The sequence below is a fragment of the Sparassis crispa genome, assembly GCF_003851025.1.
Source record: "Sparassis crispa DNA, contig_000003F, whole genome shotgun sequence".
NCBI lineage: Eukaryota > Fungi > Basidiomycota > Agaricomycetes > Polyporales > Sparassidaceae > Sparassis > Sparassis crispa.
Genome location: NW_020939750.1, coordinates 3,084,516 through 3,112,113, shown reverse-complemented (window position 1 = coordinate 3,112,113; position 27,598 = coordinate 3,084,516). Strand labels below are relative to the sequence as shown.

Sequence of the window (27,598 nt, the reverse complement as noted above, 5' to 3'; positions counted from 1 at the left end):
ATTCAATTGGTGTGCGGAGCCACTGACAGTGCGCAGAATGGCTAGCAATATTGGGTATGATGATTAATGGACCCTGAGACAGTAAATGCTCACCTCGAATTGCGTGACTGAACGCACAGATCAGAAATGCTCGTACTGGACCTTGGTGATGCGCATGTCTAGGTAAATACAACCCCGAGAGAACTGAGTCGAGCGGCACCGTTGAACAGGACGACGGTCTCAGCGAAACTGGCAGGGACGACGCTGTCTTAGTGGCAATAAAACTTTGAGACTGGACGCTAATTTACATCCAAGCTCCGGCCAGAGCCCGCTGACGAGTTTTATACACTGCAAATAGTCAAGAGTACTGGACCAAAAACCTTCCAAGCTAAGCCATAGCTTCCAGATAGTTCGCCACCGCCTTGTCAGGGTCGTCCCACTGGATCTACCGCGTCCCCAATATCGTCATCCAATCCTTGGTATCAGACCCACTGTGTGCTCACCATATGATTTGCGCCTGGTGTTACCTTGAATTGGATCAAACCGCCCCCGTTGTCCTTGTCATCGTCTTGCATCGACCACCACGCACCGATAGCAAACGATCCGGTACTATCACCCACCATCGCCCACACCTTCATACGCGGCAGTCTCGCGCGCACAGCGCGGTCAAAGCACGCCTTTCGGTAGACATTGCGCTGCTGCGGCAGTGCATGATAAAGCAGTGGGCCTTCCATGAAGGTTGCCTCAACGATCTGCGCTTTGTCGTCAGCACTGAAGCCGAAGATGCTCGGCCGGCGGTGCAGCGACGGCGCGCAGTGCGAAAGGAGCGCGGGATCTCGCGCCGCAAGGTCGCCGTGTGTGAAGTACGCGGAGACCCAGAGGGTGTGGAGTTGGTTCTTGTCCTTCTCTGGGATCGTCGGGTCGACGTAGACGCTCCAGCTGCCTTCGGCGGGCGGCTGGCCGACAGCCATTGACGGCGGCTCTGGTTATTGCGGTATTCGTGAGCCCTTCTGATGTGCACGAGACATCCGGCTGACCTTCTAGGATCAGAGCACGAAGATAACGGGCCAAACGCTCTTGAACGTCAGTCGGCAGCTTGTCTAAATTTGCGACAGCAGAGAGAACGACGGGCACAGCGGAAGACCACCCCAGCAGCCCCACCCCGCCGCCCTTACCATCCTCAGTAATCGGGGGAATATTTTGCTGCTGGACAAATCTGTCGATGAAGTTCGCCATCTCCAAACCACGCGCGGTGATGAATGCTTCTTTCGCATCTTCCGTGCCGCCCGTGGCCGATACGGCGAGCTCGGCAGGAGAGAGGGGAGTCGAGCCTGAGTAGCCGCGGCGATTTATGGCTACGATGCGCATGCCCGAGGCGAGGCCGAGGGCTTGCACCTTCTTGTAGATCACTGTCAGGATGAGATTGAGGGAAGGGTCATAGGAAACGAGAATCAGACGTACGGCCATTGTATCCCATGCCGTGCACGACGAAGAGCGTCTTGTAAGGCTTGCCAGGCTCAGAGACGGCGGGTACGCCAGTGTCATAGTAGAATAATTCAATACCTTCGCTGTTCACCACAAGAGAGGGCATGGTGGGCGTTCTGCTTCGAGGGATACAGCAGAAGCTCGCAGTTGACGAGCTTCTTATGCCCTATATACCACAGGGTGAAAACCTTGGATTGTGAAACTCTTCTCCTATCATGGTGACTAGCGGCCTCCTTTCGGCCCTCTTGAAAGCGGCCGCATCAGGCTGTGCCGCGGTCACAATCCGGTTCTTGAAACATGAGTTAGATGTGGCTGAAGATCACACCGCGGACTGACCCAGATTTTTATGTCATTGAGCTTAATGGGATTCGTGGAGGCAGCCAAAAAATACTCCAGGGAGAGGTAGCGCATCTAATCAGCGTAAGACGGGCACCAGCGGGATTAACATACCACCACGGAGGCTCGTAGCCACATTGTATTCTGAACATCTGCATTTCGCCTGCTCGCAGTATAAATACAATCTCTCTCTCTCTCTCTCTGTGTGTGTGTGTGTGCGCGCGCGCGTGTGTGTGTGGACACCTGGAGCAGAGGACCATTGGCGTTAACATCTGAAACTATCTGGCTTACACCGAACGTCGGGCCGTCGAGGAGGTACATAGCGCAACTTTATATGAGTGTATGACTTGTGTACGATTTGATGGTGGTCCACATACAGAGTATGACTTTTGCGCAACAATATTTGGACCTTTCGGAAGTGCGCCGTCGAATGGAAGCTCCTTGAATATGTGTGCGAGTTGAATGAATGAGTTGGAGAGTAGCCGCAACGTAGCACTCTGATGATGCCATGATAATGATGATCCTGGTTACGCCGACAATTGGCCTAAGTGGTCTCGATCTTATCTTATCAAGATTTTTCGCTCAGCGCTCACTGCCAGCATCGAGTCCCAACCACAATGTCGACTTACTCCTCTCCCGACGAGGAAGAGGACGACCTCGCCCCCTCTGCTTCCACGTCGCAGCTCTTTACTTCTTCTCTCCCAAATGAAGAGGATCAGTGGCCTACGCCGGGTCTGACTTCGAACACCGCGTTTGACGCGTACTTCCAACATGCCTCTGCTCCCGCACGCACGTCCTCCTCAGTCTTCTCTACACTGCTGTCCCCACTCTCGCCGGAAGAGTATGCTGCAGGACTCGAATCTGCTACTCGAAGGTTGCGTGCGCTTCCAGAGGTACACGCGAAGAAGTTCCTCCCTGCACAACTGAACCCGAACCTCGGGCTATGGCACGCACTCAGATCATTTTCTCCTTCGCCTAGGACGTTCGAGCAATATTACTGGGAGATGCGTCAGGGCTTTGATTTGTTATTCTATGGACTTGGCTCAAAGCGCGGCGTGATGAACGCGTTCGCTAAGTTTCTAGCAGGCAAGGGCGCACATGTCGTGGTGGTAAATGGGTTCTCGCCGGGGTTCCAGCTGAAGGATCTGGTAGGCGCATTGGAAGGCGTCCTGGATGCTACAGAACTGGAAGGAGAAGACAGCGGTGCTGCTTCAGCAGAAAGCAAGACGGATGGCATCGTGCGAAGGGTATGCAAGGCATTCTCCGGCAGAGAAGATACCGAGGGAGATACCGACGACGACGTCGAAGAAGAGGAAGAAGCACATAGCGAGTCAGGCTCGCCTTCGCCACACCTCTACCTAATCCTCCACTCCCATGATGCGCCTGCACTGCGTTCCTCACGCGCCCGCACGCTCCTTACGCAGCTCGCCCGTGCATCCCGCGTGCATTTCGCCGCGTCTTTCGATCACATCGCGTTCCCGACACGACACACACTCTCATCGCTTTTTGCACCGCGTCCGGTACTCTGGCATGACCTCACGACACTCGCACCGTACGATGCCGAACTCGCGCATAGCGACCCAGCCGCGCTCTCGTCCGCCCCAGTTGGTGCACCGTCTGCGCTATCCGGAGCCGGAAGTGGCAATACACGCAAGGGAGCGGTCGTCTCAGAAAGTGCCGCTCGCCATGTACTTGCGAGCGTGACGCAGAAGGCGCGGAAGCTCTTTGTGCTGCTTGGCATGTGCCAACTCGAAGTCATGACCGCCGGCGCTGACACTGCAGGTCCTCCGACGCCCAGCACCAGTGCGGCTGCGAATGCGGGTGGGGCGGCCGCAGAGGAGGGGATGGCGGCATATGATTATGCGCGACTTTTCGGTGCAGCTCGTGATGCATTTGTCGCGACGAGCGACGCGGCATTGCGCGCTCTCCTTGCGGAGTTCCGTGACCATGGTCTTGTCGTGTCCGTCGCTGGTGATGCGAGCGGGGGAGAGGCGCTGTGGATCCCAATGAGGAAGGAGGCGCTGGCGCGAGTCGTACAGGAGGTCCGGGAGACGGAAGGAGTTAGCTAGAGGTGGAACGGGCATCTCCAGTCCAAGGTAAATCTATCACAAGCAACACCGGAGTGTACTAATGTAATGTATTGTCAAAGAGTGATTCATCAGCCCGTCATGCGAGCCAGTGTCCTCGTTTGAAACAGAAAGCGTTGTTGGCGCATGGATTGGCCCATAGTTAACTGCGAGTTGTCCGACTCTAAAGCGTTGGACGACAGACTAGACAGGCATCATCTCTCCCGGTGAAACGGACTCTTTGATAGACTCGGACGTGTTCTGGTTAGGACCCTTCTGTCTCCAATGTCCATGGGTGTCTTCTGCGTGGCTATATCTGGTGTGAACTTGCTGAAGGGAAGGCTCTTCTGTGCGTGCCGGAAGCTGTGTACTTGATTCTGAGTTGCATTTCTGCCGGTCGTCCATCATCGTTTTCCTTCAGTTACAGGCCTACTGGCTGACCGAGCTTAGGAGGCAATCTGACAATGGCTCTCTTTGCGGAAGAATTTACAATGGAATATGCTCTCTTCATAGCACTTGACTGCATCCCGTCTAATGAGTACGCAGCGACGTTGCCCATACTTACGAGCTTGTGTCTTACTTTGTCGCCCCTGCGTGAATTTGCTTGAGGGAACTTGGGTTTTCCATTGTCTTGACGGAAGAGGTTCATCTGAAGGTCCGGGTGAATGTCAAACCGCCGTTCCTGGGCCGAAATTACCATTGTCTGGCCTTAATGCTGATTCCGAACGAAGGAACCATTGTGCGCTCGCTGATGTGCATCCGCACAAACTTCGGAATCTCTTCCGCCACACCCTGTGGCCTGAGCATATAAACGCGAATCCCCTACTCCTCTATATACCTCTTTTCACCGACACCCACCTCTCCACAGCTTCACCGCCACCAGCTCTCTACAGCTTCACCGCCGTTAGCTCTCTATATCTTCACCGACGCTACCTTCCACTTCTTCGGTAACCCTAGCTCTCTACAACACCTTATCCACAAACTCTCAAGACATGGCTAGAGAGGTACGCATCTTATGGTTTCTGACTTATCTCCCCCGGTGTTCACTGGAATGTGGACTGCAGCCTACAACAAAATCGCAGTCAACTGCTCGAAGGCATACCACCCTGCGGTCGCCGTATACCACGCGGTCCAGAACCAATGCCCTCTCAGCCGACCCTCGTAATCCAGAGTACGATTCCAGGATGAGGAGCTTCTACCTCAATAGGGTCCCATGGAGTCCTCGGAGAGTGATATGTACAAGTGAAGCAAAAGAGTTCTTCGCAGAGGTCCAGGACAAGGGGTATGTCCAGCATTGTGCAACTTTCGACGAAGATATTCTCATCTACAAAGTGGTACGTGTTAACTCTCACTGCTACGGTGCACGCTGACTCTTTGTCAGGACGCTGTGGAGTCTTCGTCAATGAGGCTCCCAGTTGTTATCATATCGTCCAAGAACGCAGTGAACGTCAGCAGCATGTCCCCTGGGGAGCGTGCGTGCTTGTACACTGTGTCGACCAAAATGTACAGGCTGCTCGACACTGACATGTTCCAGCTTTTCGTGGAATCCCCCTGCAAGCGATACAACGGGGAACCGGAGATCCGGTACATGGGGGTGTGTTCTGTCCTGGACTTTGGGGTACAGTTAAGCCTCAGGGGGTGGCATGACTTGCCGGAAAAGGTACGTGTGTCTCCTCATTTGCCATGTACGAGATGCTGAGTGCTCCTGGTCGACAATTCAGGACAAGGCTAGTGTTATCCGGCATACGTCATTAAGGTTCCCGTTGATCGACAGGTCCACAATCCGGGATTTATATGACTGTGGAATGGGCCAGCTCTCGATGTTTATCTTCCAGAGCTGGCAGGAGAAATGGGATGAGGGTGTATCGGCTTGGGCAAGTCTTGAGCCGATGCACCGAAGGAGGAGGAACAATGTCGCATAAGTCGTGTTGAATGGACGATCTGTGCTCTGTTTTCTGTGTTTTCTCATGCTATCGGTGGATGGGATGTTCTGTAATTTATATTAATTTATTTTGTAGAACAACGGGGCCTTGTTAAACATCTCACGGCCACTGGTTTCGTCCTTGCGCTAGAGACTCAATATGCAACAGGGTGGAGAGTCCTCCGGGACGAGTTGGAAACGTGTCTGCTATAATTGAGTCTGCACTTCCTAAGTCATAGGTTTGAGACGTTTCTATCCATCCTCAATCTTTCTACTAACCTAGCCGATCGATTGCACGTTACCGTTGGCAATTGATCTCCGATCTGTCAAGCAGACTTCCTGAGTTCGTCTCAGGCTGGTTCTTTTTGAAGCTGGGCTGGACTAGGCTGGACACCATGCACTTCTCATATACTGAGAAGCCAGCGCTGACATTCGCCTTATCTGAGAATGCCCCTTCTCCACGGATGCGTACACATGCAGGGGCATCCTCGGCGCGGGGAGCATCGAGAGACTCATCTCGAATGCACCCTGAATACTCTCATGACAGCCAACTCATCAACCAACGCGTGGCCTGCACTCAATACGAACCCGAGACCTTCTCCGATGATATTCAGTACACATACATTCGCAAACAATTTGATCCGTGCAGATCACATCATTACAGACACCGAGCGTCGAGAAGCTTCTGCGTTCAAGCAACCAGGCTCAACAACCACCCGACCCCAGCATCGACGTCGCTCTCCAACTTGGCAGACAACCGCAGCTGCGAATAAAAGAAGTTGAAGCCGTGCGGCACCCCAGGGTATCTGTGTGAGCCCGCGCCACCACGTCAGCACTCAGGAGTGCCCACGTTTGAGTTTGAGTGCCCACTCACACGTCGACCTTGGTCTTCACGCCGGCTTCGCCTAACACTTTAGCGTAGAGGAGGCCCTCGTCGCGTAGAGGGTCCAAGCCGGCGATCTGGGCGTACAGAGGAGGCAGGCCCGCGTGAGAAGGCTGAAGGAGCAAGGAGAGTCCAAGGTCAGACGGTGGGATCTTCAGCTGGTCTGACGAGGGACAGGTTCATGAATCACCTACCCCGGGCAGAACGACGAAGATGCATAACTCACGAGCAAAGTAAACTATATCTGCGCGCGTGAGGGAAGGCGCGTCCTTGTTCTGCTCCATGGACAGGAGCTCAGATTTATATCTACCACAAGCAATAGTTTGGCGATGAGAAGTAAGGGAACGAGAGCAGGCTGGACGCACTTCCCCGCATCCGCTTCGGGGTCCAGCAAGCACGGAACCTGGAGGTACTGGCCAGTAATAGGTGTCTTTGCAAAGAACGGGTCGTCGCGAGCGCGGTTGGCGATATGAGCTGCAAGGTTCGTTCCGGCGGAACACCCGGCGACGATGAAGCCTTTATTGAGGGCTGCGGAGAGCAAGGACGTGTGCTCCACGACCTGCGCATGAAGCGCACTGGCGTTAAATCACAAGAGGACGAGGGCGGATCGTGCTCACCCATTTGGTCGCAGCGTACGAATCATCCCAGGCGGTCGGGTAGACGTGTTCCGGAGCGAGCCTAGCAATGGGTAACTCATTGCGAACTTGGCGTGGTCGCAACACCTACCTGTAGTCGACGTTCACGATAGATATCTGCAGCGCGACGCACAGCATCCTCAAGCGGTAGTCATCGGTGTGGACGTCGCCGAGCGTCCACCCTAACGAGTACGGAAACGCCATGTTGAGTCTGCGAAAAGCCTACGGCAAGATGATCGGCGCACCTCCACCATGAAACCAAACAAGGACAGGGAAAGACTTGTCTGCAGAAGGCGCCGGCACCACGCATCGCGCGACAATCTCTCCACCCTCGACGGGGATCTTGTGGTCTTTCATAGTGTATGCGGAAGCTGCCATCAAAGTACGTCGTTCTATGACAACCTATAGCAAGGCCGTTTCGGTAAGACTCACCTAGAGGAAGGCGCGACTGGAGATGCTTATCGTGTTCGCCCACTGCTTCCTTGAAGCCAGCCCGTATGAGCGATATATCGCCAGACTCGGACAGAGCAGGTTGTGGAGGAAGCTTCGCGAGGACATCCGCGAACTCGGGATCCGGCGTGGAGAGGTAGCTGTATTGCGACATGGTTAGCAGTGGAAGAGGAGCCACCGACACTACGGAGTTGGGTGCCCGCTTTTCAGCTAAGTCGAAAACGATAGACGCATTTCGACGAAACTCGTTTCATCATTTTCTGTTCGGAGTGCATTAAGTAGACTGCTCTGGACGGAAATTCTAGCTGCTGATTGGCCTACCCCCTTTGAATTTCACGCATGACCACACAAATTTGCTGTTTCGAAATGATTCATATTCATAAGCAACGTACCGGAAGTAAGTTTCGTCGAAATGCGTCTATTGTTTTTGACTCAGCTGTATACGGTGTCAGCGGGTAACCAGGGTCCGATGACAATGACCTGCTGGCAGGCTGCCTCCCGTGATGCGGTAGACGATGCCCGGGAGTACCACGAAATTAAGCGCGCTTACAAGGCGCCGCTGCCTGAACTTGCAGTGTCCAGGATTCAAGCTTAAGCTTGATAAGACCCAATTGACTCGCGAATCGCGACGTAGATACTGTCCAATTCCAGGAATCCAGTAATATATGCTCGTAAACCGTCTCAGATCGACTCTGATCGCCGATCTCATGTGTCCAACATGCGACTAATACTGTACAGTCATCTACCCGTCCTTGAGACACCCAATCTTCTTAAGCCTGGAAAACACTCGCCCTGTTAGAAAATGCGGGGGCTCGTAGCCCTGTTGGGAAACGCGGAATTTAATCTGAGAGAATCGGACTGAACGCGATGTAACAGATCAGGAAGAAAATGCGGCAGTGGATATTGCTCCAAATATAGATTTCCCTTCATAAGTCTGTACAGCCGAAAAATAATAATAAATTTATAAGCATGGCAAAGCCCGCTACCTCGATAAATTAGGCCCTGTTCGGGTGCCCGGTGTGGGCGAACCGGGCCCAGTTTGGGCTGGGTCGGATCAATTGGAATAGGACGGAAGTGGCCTCTTAATGTAGTTGTCATTTATGTGTTACTATGGCTCACAAGATTGTCGGCATGCCCCCCAAGTCAGCACCTTGCTCAATTAGCCCTTTCCCCTGCCTCTACCACTTAGTTATCTCTCATATGTATGGTTTTATAGTACTACATCATTCTTGAGGTTGAACGAGCTCAAATGGATCAGTATTGGAGGAGTCCCTTCTTGACCTCCAATGTAATGCAGACTCACACTGGCTAGTCACTGGCTGAAGTCTGTCATGAGCGTCGGCAGCAGGGTTTCAGGTGGTGGCATTCACCATGACACGGTCATGACCTTTGCGCATTAGGCTGCCGAGCGAAATAACAAAATGGCACACATTACTGTCTGTGACATATGCGTTACTTTTGCATTACTGCCGACTTGGGGGGCATGCTGATGATCTTGTGAGCCATAGTACTTCGAAGTCACAATAATGGAAAAGTACACGTGACACAAAGCCACTAGGTCTGTTGAAGTACATACATTGCGACATGGGCAGAGTAGTACGGTATTTATGCCACCACATTACTTACGTAATCACGTAGGTAGTACTGGCGGACGTTCGGACGATGCACCTCAGTCACTCGTTTGCTATCGCACGAGACTGAGGTGAATACTTTCTTTACCTACCTTTTATCTCCTTACTGACCTGTAGTAGCTGTGCTTGGTCCCGCTCTAGGTTAGTATTAATACAGTCACTCGTTTGCTATCGCACGAGACTGAGCTGTGCTTGGTCCCGCTCTAGATCCGTCAGACATCTCCTGGACGCCTTCCCCCCTCGCCGCGTACTCGCAATAGGTTATGAGCCCCGGCTCCAACTGAATCTGACAGCATCGGAAATATCGAGAACTCAATCGCTCATCATCACCTTCCTTTCCCACAACCTGCTTCTCTCATTCACACCCCTGTCGAACCATGTCTCTATACCCGCCGATATCTCAGGCCAGCTTCAAAGCTGAGTCGAAGTGCCTCTACGATGTCCCGTTCCTCGAAAGCAATGGCAGAAACTTCCAGATGTGGAAGTACCGCACGACTAGTATCCTCTGGTTGCGTGGTCTCTATTCGCTCATCGACGGCACTGAAGCCGACCCCGGAACAGCAGATACTATGAAGAAGGCGGAGTGAGATGTCTGGAACAATGAGGCGCTCGCGCAGATCACGTTGACGCTCAAGGACGAGCCGCTCAACGGTGTGATGTACTCGATGACAGCACAGGATGCTTGGGAGAAGTTGAACAGGTGTTACGAGGGCAGAGGCAAGCAAACCTTAGCCTATCTCATCAGCGACCTTTTCCGCAGCACACTTAGTGACGAGTCGCCGCTAGAGCCGCAGCTCAACACGATGCGGCAGAAGGCCCACATCCTCGAGACGCTTGGGCTAACGCTAGACGACACGCTCATCGCCATCGCTATGGCTATCTCCCTTCCTCCATCCTATTCAACCCTTCGCACTATCCTCATGGCCTCTGACTCGAAACTCACAGTCGAGAAGGTCGTCAACGAGGTCCTTAGCAAGGAGAAGCGACGTGGCGAGACGACCGCAGCATCTGCGCTCATTGCGAAGCATGCTGATACCAAGTCGAAGTCGAAGGGGAAGGACAAGGACAAGAAGAAGAAGGGCAAGTGCACTTTCTGTGGCTACACTGGTCACACGAAGGACGAGTGTCAGAAGTTCAAGGCGAGCCAGGTGGAGGGCGCCACAGCGAAGGGCGACAAGAAAGCTGAGAAGGCTGCTGATGCAAAGGAATCTGCGAAGATCGCCAGTGTCGGTGAGGCTGACTCCGAGACGCTCCGCCTCTTCGTTGCTGAGGAGTTGGCACGTGGTGATGACCTCCACCGCTGGATTGTTGATTCAGGAGCTTCCTCCCACATGACATCTCACCGCGAGTGGTTCGTAAACTACCGTGCCCTCGCTACGTCCAAGCGTGTTTACCTCGGAGATGAGCGCTTTATCCTTGCCATTGGTATCAGTCAGGTCACACTCCGTGCAGCAGTCGACCATGGCTCAACGAACACTGGCATTGTGCAGGAAGTTCTCCATGTCCCAGATCTCAATGGCAACCTGCTCTCTGTCTCGCAGTTTGACCGCAACAGCTACGATGTTAGGTTCGCTGATGGTACGTGTCGCATCAGCAATGCCCAGGGCCGACTTAGCGCCATTGGGTACATGCAGAGAAATCTCTATGTTCTCGACGTGACCACGCAGCTCCCCGAGCGTACCTACATCCTGCAGGCAGAAGATCTCCCTCCCTCTTACGATGACTCCATGGATGATCCCCCACTCCACGCTTTTGTTGCTAAGGAGACAACATCCAGTGCGAGTGCTCAGGTCTGGCATCGCTGCCTTGGTCACATCTCCGTAGACTCTGTGCTGAAGATGGTGCGAAAGGGAATGGTCAAGGGCATGTCGATCGTCGGAGAAAAGGTGAGTAACGTCACCTGCAAGCCCTGTCTCCATGGCAAGCAGACACGCCAGCCAATCCCGAAGGAGTCGGATGTCGAGAATCCCTGCGTTCTCCATCGCACCTACTCCGATGTCTGTGGTCCCATGCAGACTCAGACGCGGTCCGGCCACCGCTATTTCATCACGTTCATCGACGGACACACGCACCACCTTGTCGCCAACCTCATGAAGATGAAGGATGAAGCGCTTTCACACTTCAAAGCTTTTGTTGAACGAGCTGAGGTCGAGACCGGGCAGCGTGCCAATATCCTGCGGACTGATGGCGGCGGTGAGTACGAGTCGAAGGAATTCGAAGCGTACCTAAAGGAGAAGGGCATCCACCACGAAAAGACGAATGCCTACACTCCACAGGAGAATGGCGTTTCCGAGCGGATGAACCGCACCATCGAGGAGATGGCCAGGAGCATGCTCAATGACGCTGGACTGCCGAACACATACTGGGGTGATGCTGTGTTACATGCAGTACACATCCTTAACTCTGTTCCAACCTGCACTCTCCCTGACAACCTCACACCACACGAGGCCCACACCGGAAACAAGCCGAGCATGGCGCACCTCCGCGTTTTCGGCTGCAAAGCCTATGTCCACGTTCCGAAGGAAAAACGTCAGAAACTCGACTCGAAAATGTTCGAGTGCACGCACCTGGGGTTTGCTGCAAATCGCAAGGCCTACCGTCTGGTTCACAGAGCGACCGGCTGCATCGTCAAATCCCGCGACGTGTATTTCGATGAAGGCACCGAAGTTGCACCCAGTCACATCACAATTGATGTCACACCTATGCAGGAGGCGCCCGACGTGCGGCCGCAGCTGCCGCCATCTCCGCGCCCACCAAGGCCCACTGTCGAAGATGTCCCAGATGAAGATGAGGACGCACCTGCACTCCTGGATGTAAATGACAGCGACGACGAGGATGACGATGACAGCGCGGATGAGAACAGCAACGACGACGTTCCACTGCCCGAAATTAGGCGCCGGCGTCACGCCGCGCGTGCCGCGCAGCCACCACCACCTCCTCCCCCAGCTCCGGAACTGTGCCGTTCAGGTCGAATGCGCACGGCACCGGTAGCGGCCGATGATGACCGCTATTTCATGTCCTCCTACACACGGAAACCGAAGGGCCAGGATGATGTGGGTGGAGTGGGCGCTGATGCCGCAGCGGCAGACTCAGAGAACGCAGAGGAAGTGGGCGATGCAGAGAATGCTCACAAAGCCACAAGCTGGGATGAACCACAGACCTATGAGGAGGCGATGTCACGCCCCGATGCTGCACGCTGAAAGGCTGCGTGCGCAGAGGAGCTACACGCATTTGTCAAAGCGGAGCTCTACGACGAAGTGGAGCGCCCGTGGAATCGCAAGGTCATAGACTGCAAGTGGGTCTTCAAGATCAAGCGTGGACTGGACGGTGAAATCGAGAAGTACAAGGCTTGACTTGTTGCCAAGGGCTTTACACAGGTTGAGGGCCTCGACTTCAATGAAACCTTTGCACCCGTCGCAAAGTTCGCTTCTGTCCGAACACTACTTGCTCTTGCTGCCAAGCTCGACCTCGAGATCCACCAGATGGATGTCAAATCGGCATTCCTGAATGGTGATCTTGATGAGGAGATCTACATGAAGGTTCCCTCTGGCTTCCGCAGGTCCAACAGCCTCGTCTGGAAGCTGAACAAGGCCCTCTATGGTCTTAAGCAGGCTGGACGTGAGTGGTACAAGAAGATCCGTGCTGAGTTCGAGGCGCTTGGGTTCACCCGCTGCCACTCGGACCACAGCGTGTTCTACAAGAACGATGACGGTATTCTCCTCATTATCGCCATTTATGTCGATGACATGCTCATTCTTTCTGACAACCTCACTGCTGTCACCACCCTCAAGGAAGATCTCAAGTCTCGCTTCGAGATGACCGACCTTGGTGAAGCACGGTGGCTCCTTGGCATGGAAATCGCTCGTGATCGTCCTCGCCGTGTCCTCGAGCTCTCGCAACACCAGTATGTCGAGAAGTGTCTTGCACAACATGGTATGGCCGATTGCTGCCCGGTCAGCACACCTATGGCACAGAACCAGAAGCTCGTCAAGCTCTCGGAGGCGGAGATCGACCCGAAGCCTTACCAGAGCGTGCTTGGCTCTCTCATGTATGCAATGATCGGGACTCGCCCTGACCTTGCATTCACAATGGGCGCGTTGAGCCAGCATGCTGCAACACCAGGCAAGGAGCACTGGATTGCTCTTATGCGAGTCTATCGCTACCTGCGTGGGACAGCAGACAAGAAGCTCGTCTATTGTGGCACTACCAAGGAGAAGGAACCCCTTCTCGGATACGTGGATGCAGATTGGGCAGTGAACATCAACGACTGTCGATTGGTCACAGGTTTTGTTTTCCTCATATCGGAAGGTGCTGTCAGCTGGTCTTCAAAGAGGCAGCACTCGACAGCGCAGTCCAGCACTGAAGCTGAGTATATGGCTGGAGCTCATGGTACAAAGGAAGCAGTCTGGCTTCGTGCTTTCCTCTCGGAGATTGGACAGGTTCAGAAGGGCCCTACTCCATTGCTCATCGACAATCAGTCCACCATCGCGCTATCCAAAAATGCTGCTTTCCATGAACACACCAAGCACATTGCCGTCCGCTACCACTTCATCTGTGAGAAGTATGACTCCGGCGAGATCAAACCTGAGTACGTTCCTACCGGAAATCAGGTTGCTGATGTCTTGACGAAGGGGCTTCCTCGTGAGAAGCATGAGAAGTTTTCAGCGGGGATGGGCTTGGCTTAAGTATTTTCATTTATATACTCTATTCCCTGTCACCCTGAGTGGGCATGTTGAAGTACATACATTGCGACACGGGCAGAGTAGTACGGTATTTATGCCACCACGTTACTTACATAATCACGTAGGTAGTACTGGTGGACGTTCGGACGATGCACCTCAGTCACTCGTTTGCTATCGCATGAGACTGAGCTGTGCTTGGTCCCGCTCTAGATCCATCAGACATCCCCTGGACGCCTTCCCCCCTCGCTGCGTACTCGCAATAAGGTCTCGAGCATACAACCCTATTCCAGGACAAGAGTGACCTGTTGATTGGCTGATCCAAGGTGGCTCAGACCAGGCAATTTAAAAATGAGTCTAAATCTCTTTTGAGATCAGTCACAGCATGATGCTGTCCAATCAGCCACCAGGGCACGTCTGCTGGGTCAGATTGGTGCACACCATTCAGCAAAGAACAGCTAAGAACCCACCAGAATCTGGACCAACAGATTGGTGATGCATGCCCAGATTCTGGACAAGCCTATTTTGGCCAATCGAGATTTCATACTGCAGATTCTGGAATAGGCCAATAGCCTCCTAGAGGTTTTTCTCATAGGCCCATTGCACACCATTGCTGAGTTCTTTGACTGGGCCCACAGGCATAGCAATCTGCAGTGGTCTTTGACTGAGCCCATAGGCATGGGTTGCCTGAAATATCTGACTAGCCCGAGCATAGCTAAGTTATTTGCTGTGCTCTAGATTGTTAACTGGGCTCATAACTGTAGGGCTTGGCTCCAGGCTGCAACACGGGTGTTGTGGATGGAATTTATAACTTGTTGGTGAGCAGTTTTCATAATTTACACAATAATTGGGAGATGTTGGCTCTCCCATATCAGTTTTACTGTGCGAAAAGTGACACAACTGTGCTTGTTCAGCAAAGTATCTCATTCTTTATAAACACTGTGTTAGATATCTTTACAGGGTGGAGTCTATTCAGAGTGCCCCTGGATGAGCAACTTCACTGTCAGTAGAGCGATCGAGGCTGAGGGCATGAAATATGAACAAAAAGCCTGTAAAGAATTCTTGAGACCCAGATTTATGCTGTTCAAATTGAGGTGCTAGGTTTGAGTGACAAATAAAGCTGGTAATACAGGATAACTTGAGAGATTGTGCTAGTCGACACAATTTGGTCTTTCATTCATGGGTGGCCGAGGTTGCAATATGCCGACACCTTGATGGTGGGCTGAGCATACAGCCACAGTTGGGCTGACATGAAAGAATTTGGTACAGCCTCATGCTCTGGCATGATGGATGGTCAATGCTGTGGCTGATATCATTAACTGGGTGTAAGATAGTGGATGCAACACATGCAGTCCCACAACACATGGTGAGCCTTTGGGACTTTAGCCATGTCATTCAGACTATGCAGGTGAGTATCATGGTGTACATGCACAATGCTACACCTGAAGTACCGGACATCACCAGACTGTTCATGTGAACTGGTAGTGTGTCATGAATTGCAGGCCTGAGACCTGAGGTGCCATAATATTCTGTTCCTATTGCATGCTGTGGTTACTGAATGTTGTGTGTGGCATCTTAGTAGATTTTTATCTCGGACATAACACACCTGCAGACTATTCTTTCAGATTTTTCTGAGATGTGTCTAACAATTTAGAGATGTGCTGAAGTGCGACCTGGGTGAAATGAACTGATTGTCAGACTAATTAGCCTGGCTTATCATGAGGGCTGTAGCTGGGAATGCCACAGCCAGTAACCCTGACCTTGTACTGATCTGGCTGCTGATGAAATAATGCCACCATCCTGCAATCCCTACTTTACTAGGAGTTAACTTGGCCCCATTTAATCTTGAAACTTTTACAATGTTTTAGGTTCGAAAACATTTATAAAACTTTTAGACACTTGAAAAGATTCCTGACATCCAATGGTGGCATATCCAGGTCACTGATAGTATTAAGCCATTTCAGCAAGCCTTGCTGTTTTTCAGCCATCAAATAGTGGCCCAGAATTCTATGGTGCACCACTGCATCGGCCGCAGTGGAACTTTGTTGAAAACAGTACTATGCCCTGCATCTTGTCATATGTAGCATGTATGCAGCACAAAGTTCAGGACAGCAGAATCATGGTACTATGCTGGAGTACTCCGAACTAACCGAAACTCCAGAATGTTCCTTGAGAAATACAGCAGATGAGGAAGTTCTGCCTGGCATGTGTTATAATGGTATGCAGTTGTACCTATCTTTTTCTTTGATTATGATGTACTTTTACGTGTACTACTCTAAGACCTCCAGTCTGGATGTCTCTCAACTCTATCTGGATGATACTAGACTATAAAATTATAGTCTAGACTTGTACTGACTCATCCCTCACTGTGAGGGTACTTGTTTACTCAGCTATTACTGGCACGTCTTACTCAGCATATACTAGTAGTATATAAAACTTGCTTGGAGTGGGCCGATGGAAACGCACAGCAAGGACAATTCCTGATTTTAATCAGACCTATACTTCTAATATATGTGTTTAGTCTTTGTTTTGCACTCATCATTCAAAAGTATTACAAATGTACATTTTTTTATAATTTTATATACATTTTGCTATATTACAATCTAATACAGTCATGCTTTAACATATACTACAACAGAACTAATTTTTGATCTACACTTTGTCAGTGCTGTTGAATTCATACTCTCTATTTGTCCCTCTAGTATACAAATTTGCCCAGTTGTAACCCCATCATTAAATCAGACACTTCCAGTTTTTGTAATGATACGTGCAGTAAATTGGAACCCACCATAATAAACTATACCACAAAGTCTATACTTCTGATCTTGCAATTCTAACTCAGATTCCCAGTTAATCTGCAGACTGTTGGAGATGAAACACTGAAAATTTGGCAATGACTCATATTCCAGATTATAAAGCAATGCACTATTACACTTAGGACAAACATGCTCAGAGCATCTGGCAAAAATTGCATCCAGCCAGTCTGTACTGGATTTATTCTTGTAGGACCCAAGTTTGAATGGACTATCTTTTCATACTGCTTTGCTACAGTCCCAAATCACTTGTCCATCTGTATTACTCTCAAATTCTGTATCACAATGATCACATATAAGTTTGTAACTCATAATATCTTCAGAGTGATTCAACATCTCCTGGCATAATGCATAGATATCAGTTCCTTCTGTACCTATTACTGAAAATGCCTCAGAGTTAACTTGGTGCAAACTGAGTCTGATTCTGTCTCGTGCATTCTTCATTGTCAATTTGCCAAGTTTAACATCATCAAACACTTGTGTAAAAAGCTGCAGGTGAATATTCTGCTGCTGAACATTGGACATCCACCATTCAGGTGAAGTTGTATACACAGCATGTAAGATTGAAAAGAGACTGTTATAGGCACAACTATATGTTTCTGCATTCCAAACAAAGCCTTGGGGTGAAGCCAGGTTTTCTGGTATTGTAGCACTTGTAACCTTCTGTTTCTTAGACTTAGAGTCTGCTGCATCTTCACTATGCTTACACTTAGCACCACGTGCTGCACCAGGATCATTACTCAGAGTAACAAGGCTTTTTGTTCCTGCAGCTGCTACATAGCGGGCTAACTCTAGAGCTTGATGTTCTGCTCAAGTTGGTGTCTTAGTTTCTGCAGCTTCTGTAGTGGATGCTTTCTTTGGTTTCTCCAAAAGTTTAAAAGGTGCAATTTCCAGTGGCTTTTCAATTATATATGGTACCTCTTTTGTCCATCTAATGGCTGGATGTACTGTCTTGGGAATATAATCTTGGCCTTTCCATGTGCAATATGCATGTATAACTACACCATGAGTAGGACCATCAATAGATGCAGGCAACTTCTTACTGTACTGCAGCCTAGTTATTTCATCTAACAGTTTCAAGTCTCAAAATTCTTGTCTTAAGTAGCTAGTTATGCCACCAGTAAGCTTTGCTGGATCAAATCCTTGCACAAGTATTGTACCTGCATATGTTGAACCTTATGATAGACAGGTATATATAGACTGATGTGTCCGACAGTTCTGAAGATCACATACATTATCTGGACAAGTTCTGCCTTGAGAATTGAAGTCTGTCATTGTAAAGTTTGGAATTACTGCCACTTGATCTTGACTTATATGCAGGCGTACACCATTGGGCATTACACAGTCAATTTCTTGTACTTGATGTGTAATAGGAACAACATCCAGAGGTAAACCATCTAATTGAATAGGAGATGGAGGTGCAGTCAACTTTACAAATAGAGTATCAAGAGCCATTTTATCTTGAGTAAGTGGTCGTGACTTTCAGCCAACTACAATGCCTTCAGCACCATTGGTGACACCACATTCAGTTGCTTCATTGTTCTTAATCATAAATTGCAGCCCAATACATAAGGATAATTTACCTGGATGATGATTGGTACAATAGTGTGGCAAGTTTCAGAGTTTTTCCTGCAAGTGTAGACTGATCTTATTTGATGATCGCTTAGGATCTACTGTAGCAGACTTCTTCTTTGATTTTCTCTTCTTGTTACTAGTGTCTTCTGACTTCCAGCTGTCTACAGAATAAAATGTCTGAAGTGTCTGACCAGTCTCTCTAGCAAATTGTGCAGAGCCAAGTCCATTAATTCAATCCTGATATGCATTGAAGCTTATTATGATGGACACATTTCTGAATCTTGTCTGAGAGAGTTTGGGTTTGTCAGGACCCCTCCCAGCTATTCTAGACTGGAGCAGCTTAATGTCTGCCTTAGTACAAGACTTGTATCTTAAATTCTCTGGTGCTATTTGCAACTTCTTGTCTTCTTCACTTTGTGATTATTGATGCATGTTCTCTCGCAGAATAACTACAGTAGTGACCTGATGCCATAGTGCCTTGCCAATAGCGGCCTCCTGCTGTGAAGGACTATATGTATATGTTGTATGAATAACTGGTTCAATCTTATGAGAATATAATGGACAGTTGTCAACTGCAGGTGGTAACTGTGCAAAGTCTCCAGCAAAAATCATATTAATTCCACCAAATGGTTCTTCATTGGCCATTGCCTTGCACATACAAGCACAGATTTTATAAAGACTCTTACAATCAATCATAGAAACTTCATCCACAACAATATAATCAACATTCTTTAGTCATGCATGAACTTGACTAAGTTTTGCAACAGACTCTGAGCCATACTGACTCAATCCAAGTACAGAGTGGTAAGTTGAACCAGAGATTAATGCTGCAGCTGCACCAGTAGGGGCAATACACATAAATCTATAGCCTTTCTCTTGCTTAGTAAAAAAATCAATTAATGCTTTAATTACTTGTGACTTGCCAGTGCCAGCCATACCACCTAAGTACATTTTCAACTGCTCCCCACTAGGCTGAACTGCATGATTAGCAACTATGCAAAATGCACGCTCTTGTTCTTTATTCAGACTGAATTTCTGCACTATCTGATCAATCAATTGCGGACTATCCTCATTTGATGCTTTGAATGACTTGTCAAGATATGACCGGTCAATAATCTTTACTTGGTCAATAGAATTGACTGCTTCAGTAGTAGCCTGACTAGACTTCTTAGTTGCTGCTTGTGTCTCTCGAGCCTGTAGAATTTCATCACACTTCTCTAGAAGCAATGTTTTTCAAGCATTTCCAGTGCGACAGTTTGTATTGCAATGTCAGAATCAACAAAGCCTGGTTTTTGATTTGGTGGAAGTGCATCTATTGCACCAGAAGTTTGTAGCATGTGCTCTGCTTCTTGCATTTGAGCTGTATGGAACAATGCAGACCGATTTGGTTCATCATACTGGTCCAGGTTAAACATACTTGCTTCATCAGCAAGGTCAGCTCGAGCTTCATCACCATAGTACTCGCTGTCAAAGTGATCTAACAAGTTATTATTTGCATCAAAGGGAAGAATATTTGAGCCCTTTCCTGCTTTTCTTGCAGTGGAATAATCATCTCGTGCATTATTGCATTCATACCTAAGATTAAAAAACTTTAAAAGCTCATGCTGTCTCTCAGTAAATTCATATTGGTTAAAGGAATCATCCCAAATTACATCACTATTTGCTTTTAACTCAAGTCCAGTTTGCCATAGTTTAAATAAAGTAAGCATAGTCATACAATAATCTTCACAGTTTCCTTTATCTTGCCTAGGCAATGGGCCACCTACAAAGTTAGGCACTTGTGCATATCGCTCTGCTACTAGTCACACGTAGTGTGTCTTATACTGTGGGTGATCTTTAGAAAATTGATACCATGTATAAGAGCTCTTGTCTAAATTGGAATCTAAGTTTTCAGAGTCTTCCAGTGATTTACCATCATATTCTTCATCTTCAGAGTCATTTTCTGTTAGTGCAATCTTTGGCAGTGCATGCCAATTCTTTACTTCAAGTTTCTCAAGATAAACATTCAACTCTGCAAGGTCTTTGCAGGATGTATATGGCTCCCAAGTTGTATCACCTAGAGTCCATTGTACATGAAATTCAACTCTTCGACCAATCCAGTGATGATTAGTAATAGTGTCCACTTCAAACTTATTTTTTTTGCCTTCACTATATTGTTTAGATATCTTCTTCTTATCTGCACGTTGAATCCAGTCATACAAACTAATTAACTCAAGTTCTGGAGGACAATGCACATAGTCAACAACTGGTGAGATCCCAATATACTTTCCATTGCTTTGACCTAGTATGACCTTGTCTGGAACTTATCATTCATTTCCTTCAGGTTCAGATGTCTGCCAGACCTTTTCAACCTCTTTGACATAACTGCACCAGTAGCAGACTTTAAAGTCATGACTTATATAGTGGTCTGGATGCTGCAGTAAGTATAAACATGCCATTGGTCCACCAATCTCAGACTTTGCTATAAGAGAGTTTACAATTTTTGTCATAATCTTCCATGCTTTCTGCAGTCGATCTAAGTCACTCTCTACAATATCTGAATTTTATTCAAATACATCCTGCACTGCCTGAAATATGATATGTGTCTTTAATGAAGACTTTGTAATATAGTCTGTAACATATGCAATGACAGACTTGACTGCAGTACCAGATAGCAAGCTGGTTACATCAGTATTATAACACAGAAGATAAGTTACCACTGGAGTATACCAGTTAATCCAGGCTTTACCTTTTTTCTGATTCAATGCACCAGTCTCAGGATCAACTGTAGTTTCTAAAAATGTATCTCGAGGAAAGCGTGCTTTGCAGGAACCATTCTTATCTGTGCATCCTTTATGACAAGAATGTCTGTTAGATCGATAAATAAGTTCATCGACTACATGTGTGAACTTACTCCACCATGAGGAAGATGCAGTACATAGTGAACATACACCACAATTCTCAGAACAAGGTGTTGCTACTTTTTCTGGCAGTGTTTCTGTAGGTGGAACATACATCGGGTTTGCAATAGTCTCTTTTTCTATATGTTCTTGAACATTAGACATAGTTCCATTTAGAAATTCTCCAACATGAATACTTTCCAAGTACTCTACCATACATGTTTGAAAATCTGAGTTTGGATCCAATATTTTATTGGAAACTTCTTGTGGTGTAAGTGCAGACTTTAGCCAGCCAAGCATATGCATATGAAGTGTTAGGTGACCCTGTTGCTCTACAGTACCATAATAACCAGAGGTTTTTCCATATAGCCCAGAACACTTAAGTCCAACACCAAGAATATGCTTTAAAAACAGCTCAACCATCATTTTAAAAAAGTGTGCTCCTGCCACTGGATTATTTCCAATCAGATGAATGTGATCATCATAGTTGCAAAACTCAGGAAAGTACGTCTGCTTAGTGTCTGCAAAATACAGTGCAATGGGATGATTAATGTCTGCAGGTGAAAATGTGATAAACCAGGATGGTGCTCCAAGGTATGAGGTAAGTGCCCAAATTTCATTCCGCATCCATTTTCTATTTGTCTTAGAGCCATTCACCTTGCCATTCATATATTCCAAGTCATCTAATATTCTAAAGCATTTCTTCTCTTCCTCTGTTTCTGGCTTTACATGACCTTTCTCAAGTCTCTGTACCAAGTCTGTCAGTGTATCACTATTCAGACTGAACAAACGCTCTGCAATATCAGTAAATGGAGCCTTATCAGCAAGCAAAAATCCACCAGTAGTACATTGTTTAATTTGTTCATGATTGAATGCAATAAGTGCAAAGGCACGATCAAGCTGAAAACACTTATCATGATACATTAGAAGTTGCTTCTTCTGTTCATGGTCAGATATTTTCTTAACTCCTCGAGTATTGCCAAATTCACCTAAACCATATGGAAATAACCATAAAAACATTTGTGGATATAGTTGTGGATTATTGTATAGTGATTCAGCCTGTTCAGAATGTCCAACTGCAAGTACTTTGCCACCTTGTTTAAAGTGTGCTATTGCTTTTGCATGAACTTTCTGTGGATCATTCTTGAGAAGTTCACTAAGTTCATCACTTGTCAAACTATGCACAGTAAATGGACATTGTCCTTCCAATGTACCTTGGTCTGATTCAATATCATTTACTGCACTTGACTCAGCATCTTTATTTGACTCTACATAGTGATAGTCCACAATAACTGGAGGTACATCCTCAGGATATTCCTGCAAATTCTCGTATGAAATCTCAAGATCAGTGTAATTCAGATGATTTAACTTCAGCCATTCAAGTGCTGCTGCAACCCGATTACATCTTATAAGAAAAGGTGTACACAGAAAATCAGATGGTGTTGGCTTTGCCGGCCCAGTGTATAGAAATGCAAGAACTTCATCTAAGTCTTCACATTTAGCTGGAAGCACTGAATAAACCTTGGGAATTGGCACAGCATGACATATGGCATTTGCTCACATCTTGTGCATACCAGAAGAGGCCACTCGCACAACACAGTAATTGTGCATAACACGAGATATAAGCATTTGCTCAGTCCATGAAAGGTCTTGCAACTCATCTGGCACTTCACCTAGCCATAGTCCATTAGCAAGTGCACTAACTGGAACTACTCCTTTCTGTAGTGAGTGTACACATGCAGTGCATATTCCAATACACTTTGAATCAATAATCGGCCCTTTGAGTTCTTCTATAGGATCATTCTTCATTTTACGCTCACAACGAGTAACATCAAATGCTTCAAGGAGGTCTAAGTCAATATTTGCTTCACTTACAGGAGTTAAATGTGTTATAGGAGTAAGCATTGCACAAACTGCACATCCGGCCTCTAGAAGCTTATCTCTCATTATGTCATCACCAAAGCCTTGTATTGTTTCAGTCAATAACTGCTGAGATGAAGGTAATGGTGGAAACATCTGTTGCTTCTTATAATTTATCTCCGCAAGTCTATGAACCTTCTGATAGGCAGGATCTGTGGCACAATGTCACGCGCCAATAGTGTTTGGCTTGTGGACATGAAATATGTTACTAGGTTACCAGAAGTCAAACAATCAGTATAGAAGCCGAAGAAGACTGGAACTTCCCAAAGCAGCAAGTGGTTTGCCAGATTTGGTAGTGAATGCCTATTTTGGCAATCATTACATAATCAAGCCCAAACTGCGCACTTTCAAGTATTAAGCAGGCAGATTCTAGGCTTCCACAGCCTAGCCCAAGCCTATTCAAGTGACTCACAGACAGTACTAGCCATGTTGGGTTAGACATAGAGAGGATTCTGCCATTGGATGAGGAAAGAAGATGAAATGAATGAGTCAAAGATGAAACACTTCATTATACCCAAATTCGGCATACCATTTGTCGCAGGTTCACCTAGGTGACTCACTGTGGGAATGGCACAAAGGGCTGAAGAGAGAGACCATCAAATGTGTTGAATTTTAGTAGACGATCAGGTTGAGGAGAGGTTTATGCTATTAGACAGTGCAATTTGTCAAGAGTCCTGGACAAATATGAGTCAGCGTGACTCAGAATGACTAGAAATTACTAGGACCAATTAGGAATGATTAGTACTTAGTAAGCTACATAATCAGGCTTTGGAAGAGGGTTTGGGATCATATATAAAGGCCCCCCCTCTCCCCCTTCTTTTCAGTGTCACTGCTTTACCCCCAGTCACCACAGTTCAGTGCACTGCAGAGCCGCTGCAGAGCTATACAGTTATCAGTTCAGTTTACAGTACAGTTGAATGTGATCAGCTTAGAGCTACTAGTGTTTGATTCTAAAGAAGACTTGACTCGACAGTATTGAAGTTTGACTCTCAGCTTGATTTTACTTGACTCTGGTCTCAGTGCTTGGTTAATTTGAATATCAATCATCTGGCAATTGAAGATAGAGTTTAATCTAGCTAACCCTCCACTACCCTCTTAACAGACAAGGTTTATAGGAGTGATAGGTTACCCAAGTGTCCTATTCTAGTGCAACATATTATCCCTCAAAAACAAATAAATGAATGACCGTGATAGCCCAGTGACGGACTCACCTGGTGAACCATGGCAGAAACCTGATTCTGGTATGACAACGAGATTGTTGTCACTTCTGCTCTCTAAGTTGATACTCACTGTTCTGGTCTCTATATTTTTTCTGATGCTCACTACCCTGTTTAGGCAATAAAGTTGCATTAAAATACATTTAAAGTCTGTGCATTACATGCAAGAATGATTGAGCAATATAGATTGCACTACTGCAGCTGAAGTATGCTTGCGAGGTACAAGAATTCCATGTTGCTGACACATTTCAACTAAAAATTTTACAGGTGCTTGATTGATTATAGTTGCAAGTGGCACATTTGCAATTATATACTGTAATCCATTCTTATAATCTGAGACATCAGAAGTATAAGTAAAGAGCTGAAAACGAGCAGCAAAAGGAGTATGACATCCAGATATAATATATGGCTGAATTTCTTCAAAGCTCCATGTACGTGTCTTCCTTGACTTGGATTTAACACCACCACCAATCTGTGTAGATGCGACTTTAGATGCTTGCAATATGAGAATAGCAAGAGCCCTTTGGGCAAACCTGGCCATGAAGTGATAGGATGTAATTCAAGTTTCACATCCTTTATAACAAAATCATCAGCATGGTGTCATGTGGCATAGCTTCCAGATCAGAATGTAAGCTTTTGCTTCAGACTGCGAGCATCTACATGGGGGTTAATTCATTATCTTGTCTTACCATTTGTGGGCAGTAGCTGCTCTCCATTGTTTAGAGGTCATGTTCTTTTTACTTGTTTCTCTTTTTCTGAGGCTCAGAATTCAAGACTGCATGACTCTCATGATAATGGTCTAAATGTAAGCATATGTAGGCTGCACTGGGCTCAGAACTATCAAAGTTTCTATCATTCTCATAGCAGAAACTAACTACTAACTAAGATAAGATATGCCTCATTCATACACAACTACTACCACGTGGCCAATTTTGTCCATTCTCCTCCTCACACCTCAACGCTCTAAACAATCGGTTCCTGCACGATTTTAGCTATGATGAATATTATAATTTCTCCCGGAACCGATTTTCTTTGATTAATGTTGTTGTCAAAGAGAATGCAAATCAGTTGCCATGTGAAGTGGTCACATATGAATGAGGCATATCTTAGACCCATCTCATTTTCAACTACTATGGTCACAGTGTTACATCTTATGTACTACTGCCAAATGTTGTCATACTCAGCCCACATCATGTCCATTTTGGCAGAGAAGAAAACCAGTTCTGAGCAAACTACACCTTCCACATTAACTTCGAAAAAATTTTATGATCATATCATTAGAAAGTTTCTAATGATCTGATCATGTCTTTTGAACAATATAATCATACCAGATTTTTAAAGACAGTGCTGTGGAAGGCATAAAATGCCAATTTGTGCTGTTCTCTAGCCAAGTGTGATAATTCAGGTCACATAAAGTAGTTGAGAGTGAGATGGGTTTATCTTACATCTTGTCATTGTATGTTACAGGCAGCATGCATGCAATTTTGTGACTTGGGCATGCAATCTTTGAATATAGATATGATGGGTAACTGAATGTCATACATCAAGTCTATGTGGCATGGCTGCATTCATTCAGTGGGTGGGTACTGATGTTAGAGGGCTCAAGTTATAGCCTCTGATACATTATAATTTCATTTTCTGACTTGTTCATATTCTATTGCCATCTTTTGCATTCTAGACTTCCATCACATGCGTTCACCTGAGACTTCCTTAAGATTTCATTTGCACAACTTCAAAGCATGCACGGTGTATGTAATTCACTGATGAGATCGTATTCAGACAATAAGGATATTCTTGAAATTGCTATTCAGGCATTGAAGTTTGTTGCATGGACATTATAGGACACACATGCTATTCTTCAAGGTTAGTTGCAGCAACAATTGCATCTCCGAGAAGTCATGAGCCCTCAAGGTGAGTCACCTCTATTTATTTATTTGTCTTACATGCTAGCATCTTCAGGCATGTTTGTAGCTCCGGTAAGGGCACACAAGGACAAGGATCACAACATCACACAAATTGAAATGGTGGCCAGAACTTCACATCTAGGGCTTAGTATGTCATTATCTTTTTCCTCCCTACTTCTTACAAACATCTTATCTTCTAGATCTGTTCTATACAAGGATTTCAGATGAATCAATGGCCAGAGTAGGTGTCTTTATGATCACAAACACTGATCTTCAACATCACAAACACAAATCTTCAACATTATGAACACAAGTCTTCAACATCATGATGCGGCATCCTTCAAGGGCATAAAAATCTGGCATATGATCTGGATCACAATAACTATCGGACAGTCTGCAGAAATTGTAATACGTCACGAAGCTTTTTCAGCTAGCAGTATATCATGAGTGTAAAAATAGTGCATATATTTAAATCTGAGTATCAGGATGTGAGGACGAGAACAAAACTAAGTATGATGAGAGTGTGACTCGGCGCATTCAGTATATAAACACAATAGACATATTATAGCAGATAAGTTGGCACATCAGAGCTATGGTCATGCATGTGACATTATATGATAAAACTCCATATATGAAAACATGTTCTCACAGAAAAGTGGTAATACGTGAATCAAAACCTGGAGCACTTCGTGTCCAGGAATATGTTTAGTTAAATTTACAGTAATTTGCCTCCTATAACAAAGACATAACAGTGGTGTCAAATAGTTAGCCTTTGAGTGCTGCAATGCAATATAGTCATGTTTGCAGAGACAGTTTTTCATGAGTCTAAGTCTCAATAGTCAACAGGTAGTCTGTGGTGTGCGATATGCTCGCACACAAAGGCTAAGTAATGCCTTTAGTTTTATAAGTGTTCGACTTATATTGCAAAATATCTTTAAATTGTGATTAGCGTCCAAGCTGTTAAATTGCAATCTGTCTCTGATCTCTGCAAGAGACAATGCTAATACCCTGCTATTTAATGGTATGGCTCTTCCTGTAAGAGCAAACACCAGTACTCTGTCATTTCATGATATGTTTCTTTTTGTGACAGTGGATGTCAGTGCCCTACCATTCCATGACAAGTTACTTTTAAAGGTGGACAGCAGTACCCAGGTGAGAGTAGACAGTAAAAAATCATCTGCAGCAGCATTACATGGCCTATCTCTTTTTGCGAGGGTGGATGCCA

General features: G+C 46.9%; 6 protein-coding genes across 6 annotated transcripts; 4 read left to right on the top strand and 2 right to left on the bottom strand.

Annotated features, from left to right (window-relative positions):
• Positions 1-367: 367 nt before the first annotated feature.
• Positions 368-1,570, bottom strand: SCP_0411240 (hypothetical protein; the record flags this gene model as incomplete). Its single annotated transcript, XM_027757851.1, has 4 exons — positions 368-424; positions 483-961; positions 1,017-1,388; positions 1,441-1,570. The coding sequence occupies 4 exons, from the start codon at positions 1,568-1,570 to the stop codon at positions 368-370; spliced, it is 1,038 nt and encodes a 345-aa protein (XP_027613652.1).
• Positions 1,571-2,417: 847 nt separating this feature from the next.
• On the top strand, positions 2,418-3,869 carry SCP_0411230 (hypothetical protein; the record flags this gene model as incomplete). Its single annotated transcript, XM_027757850.1, has 1 exon — positions 2,418-3,869. One exon carries the CDS (start codon positions 2,418-2,420, stop codon positions 3,867-3,869), a length of 1,452 nt encoding a protein of 483 aa, XP_027613651.1.
• A 989-nt stretch (positions 3,870-4,858) lies between these two features.
• On the top strand, positions 4,859-5,788 carry SCP_0411220 (hypothetical protein; the record flags this gene model as incomplete). Its single annotated transcript, XM_027757849.1, has 4 exons — positions 4,859-4,870; positions 4,931-5,200; positions 5,248-5,526; positions 5,588-5,788. The coding sequence occupies 4 exons, from the start codon at positions 4,859-4,861 to the stop codon at positions 5,786-5,788; spliced, it is 762 nt and encodes a 253-aa protein (XP_027613650.1).
• A 690-nt stretch (positions 5,789-6,478) lies between these two features.
• On the bottom strand, positions 6,479-7,909 carry SCP_0411210 (AB hydrolase superfamily protein; the record flags this gene model as incomplete). The annotated part of the gene is made up of 8 exons (XM_027757848.1): positions 6,479-6,593; positions 6,662-6,833; positions 6,897-6,976; positions 7,036-7,229; positions 7,288-7,348; positions 7,397-7,487; positions 7,551-7,676; positions 7,738-7,909. 8 exons carry the CDS (start codon positions 7,907-7,909, stop codon positions 6,479-6,481), a joined length of 1,011 nt encoding a protein of 336 aa, XP_027613649.1.
• A 1,854-nt stretch (positions 7,910-9,763) lies between these two features.
• Positions 9,764-9,973, top strand: SCP_0411200 (hypothetical protein; the record flags this gene model as incomplete). Its single annotated transcript, XM_027757847.1, has 1 exon — positions 9,764-9,973. The coding sequence occupies one exon, from the start codon at positions 9,764-9,766 to the stop codon at positions 9,971-9,973; it is 210 nt and encodes a 69-aa protein (XP_027613648.1).
• Positions 9,974-10,042: 69 nt separating this feature from the next.
• On the top strand, positions 10,043-14,071 carry SCP_0411190 (hypothetical protein; the record flags this gene model as incomplete). The annotated part of the gene is made up of 2 exons (XM_027757846.1): positions 10,043-12,439; positions 12,764-14,071. The coding sequence occupies 2 exons, from the start codon at positions 10,043-10,045 to the stop codon at positions 14,069-14,071; spliced, it is 3,705 nt and encodes a 1,234-aa protein (XP_027613647.1).
• Positions 14,072-27,598: the final 13,527 nt, after the last annotated feature.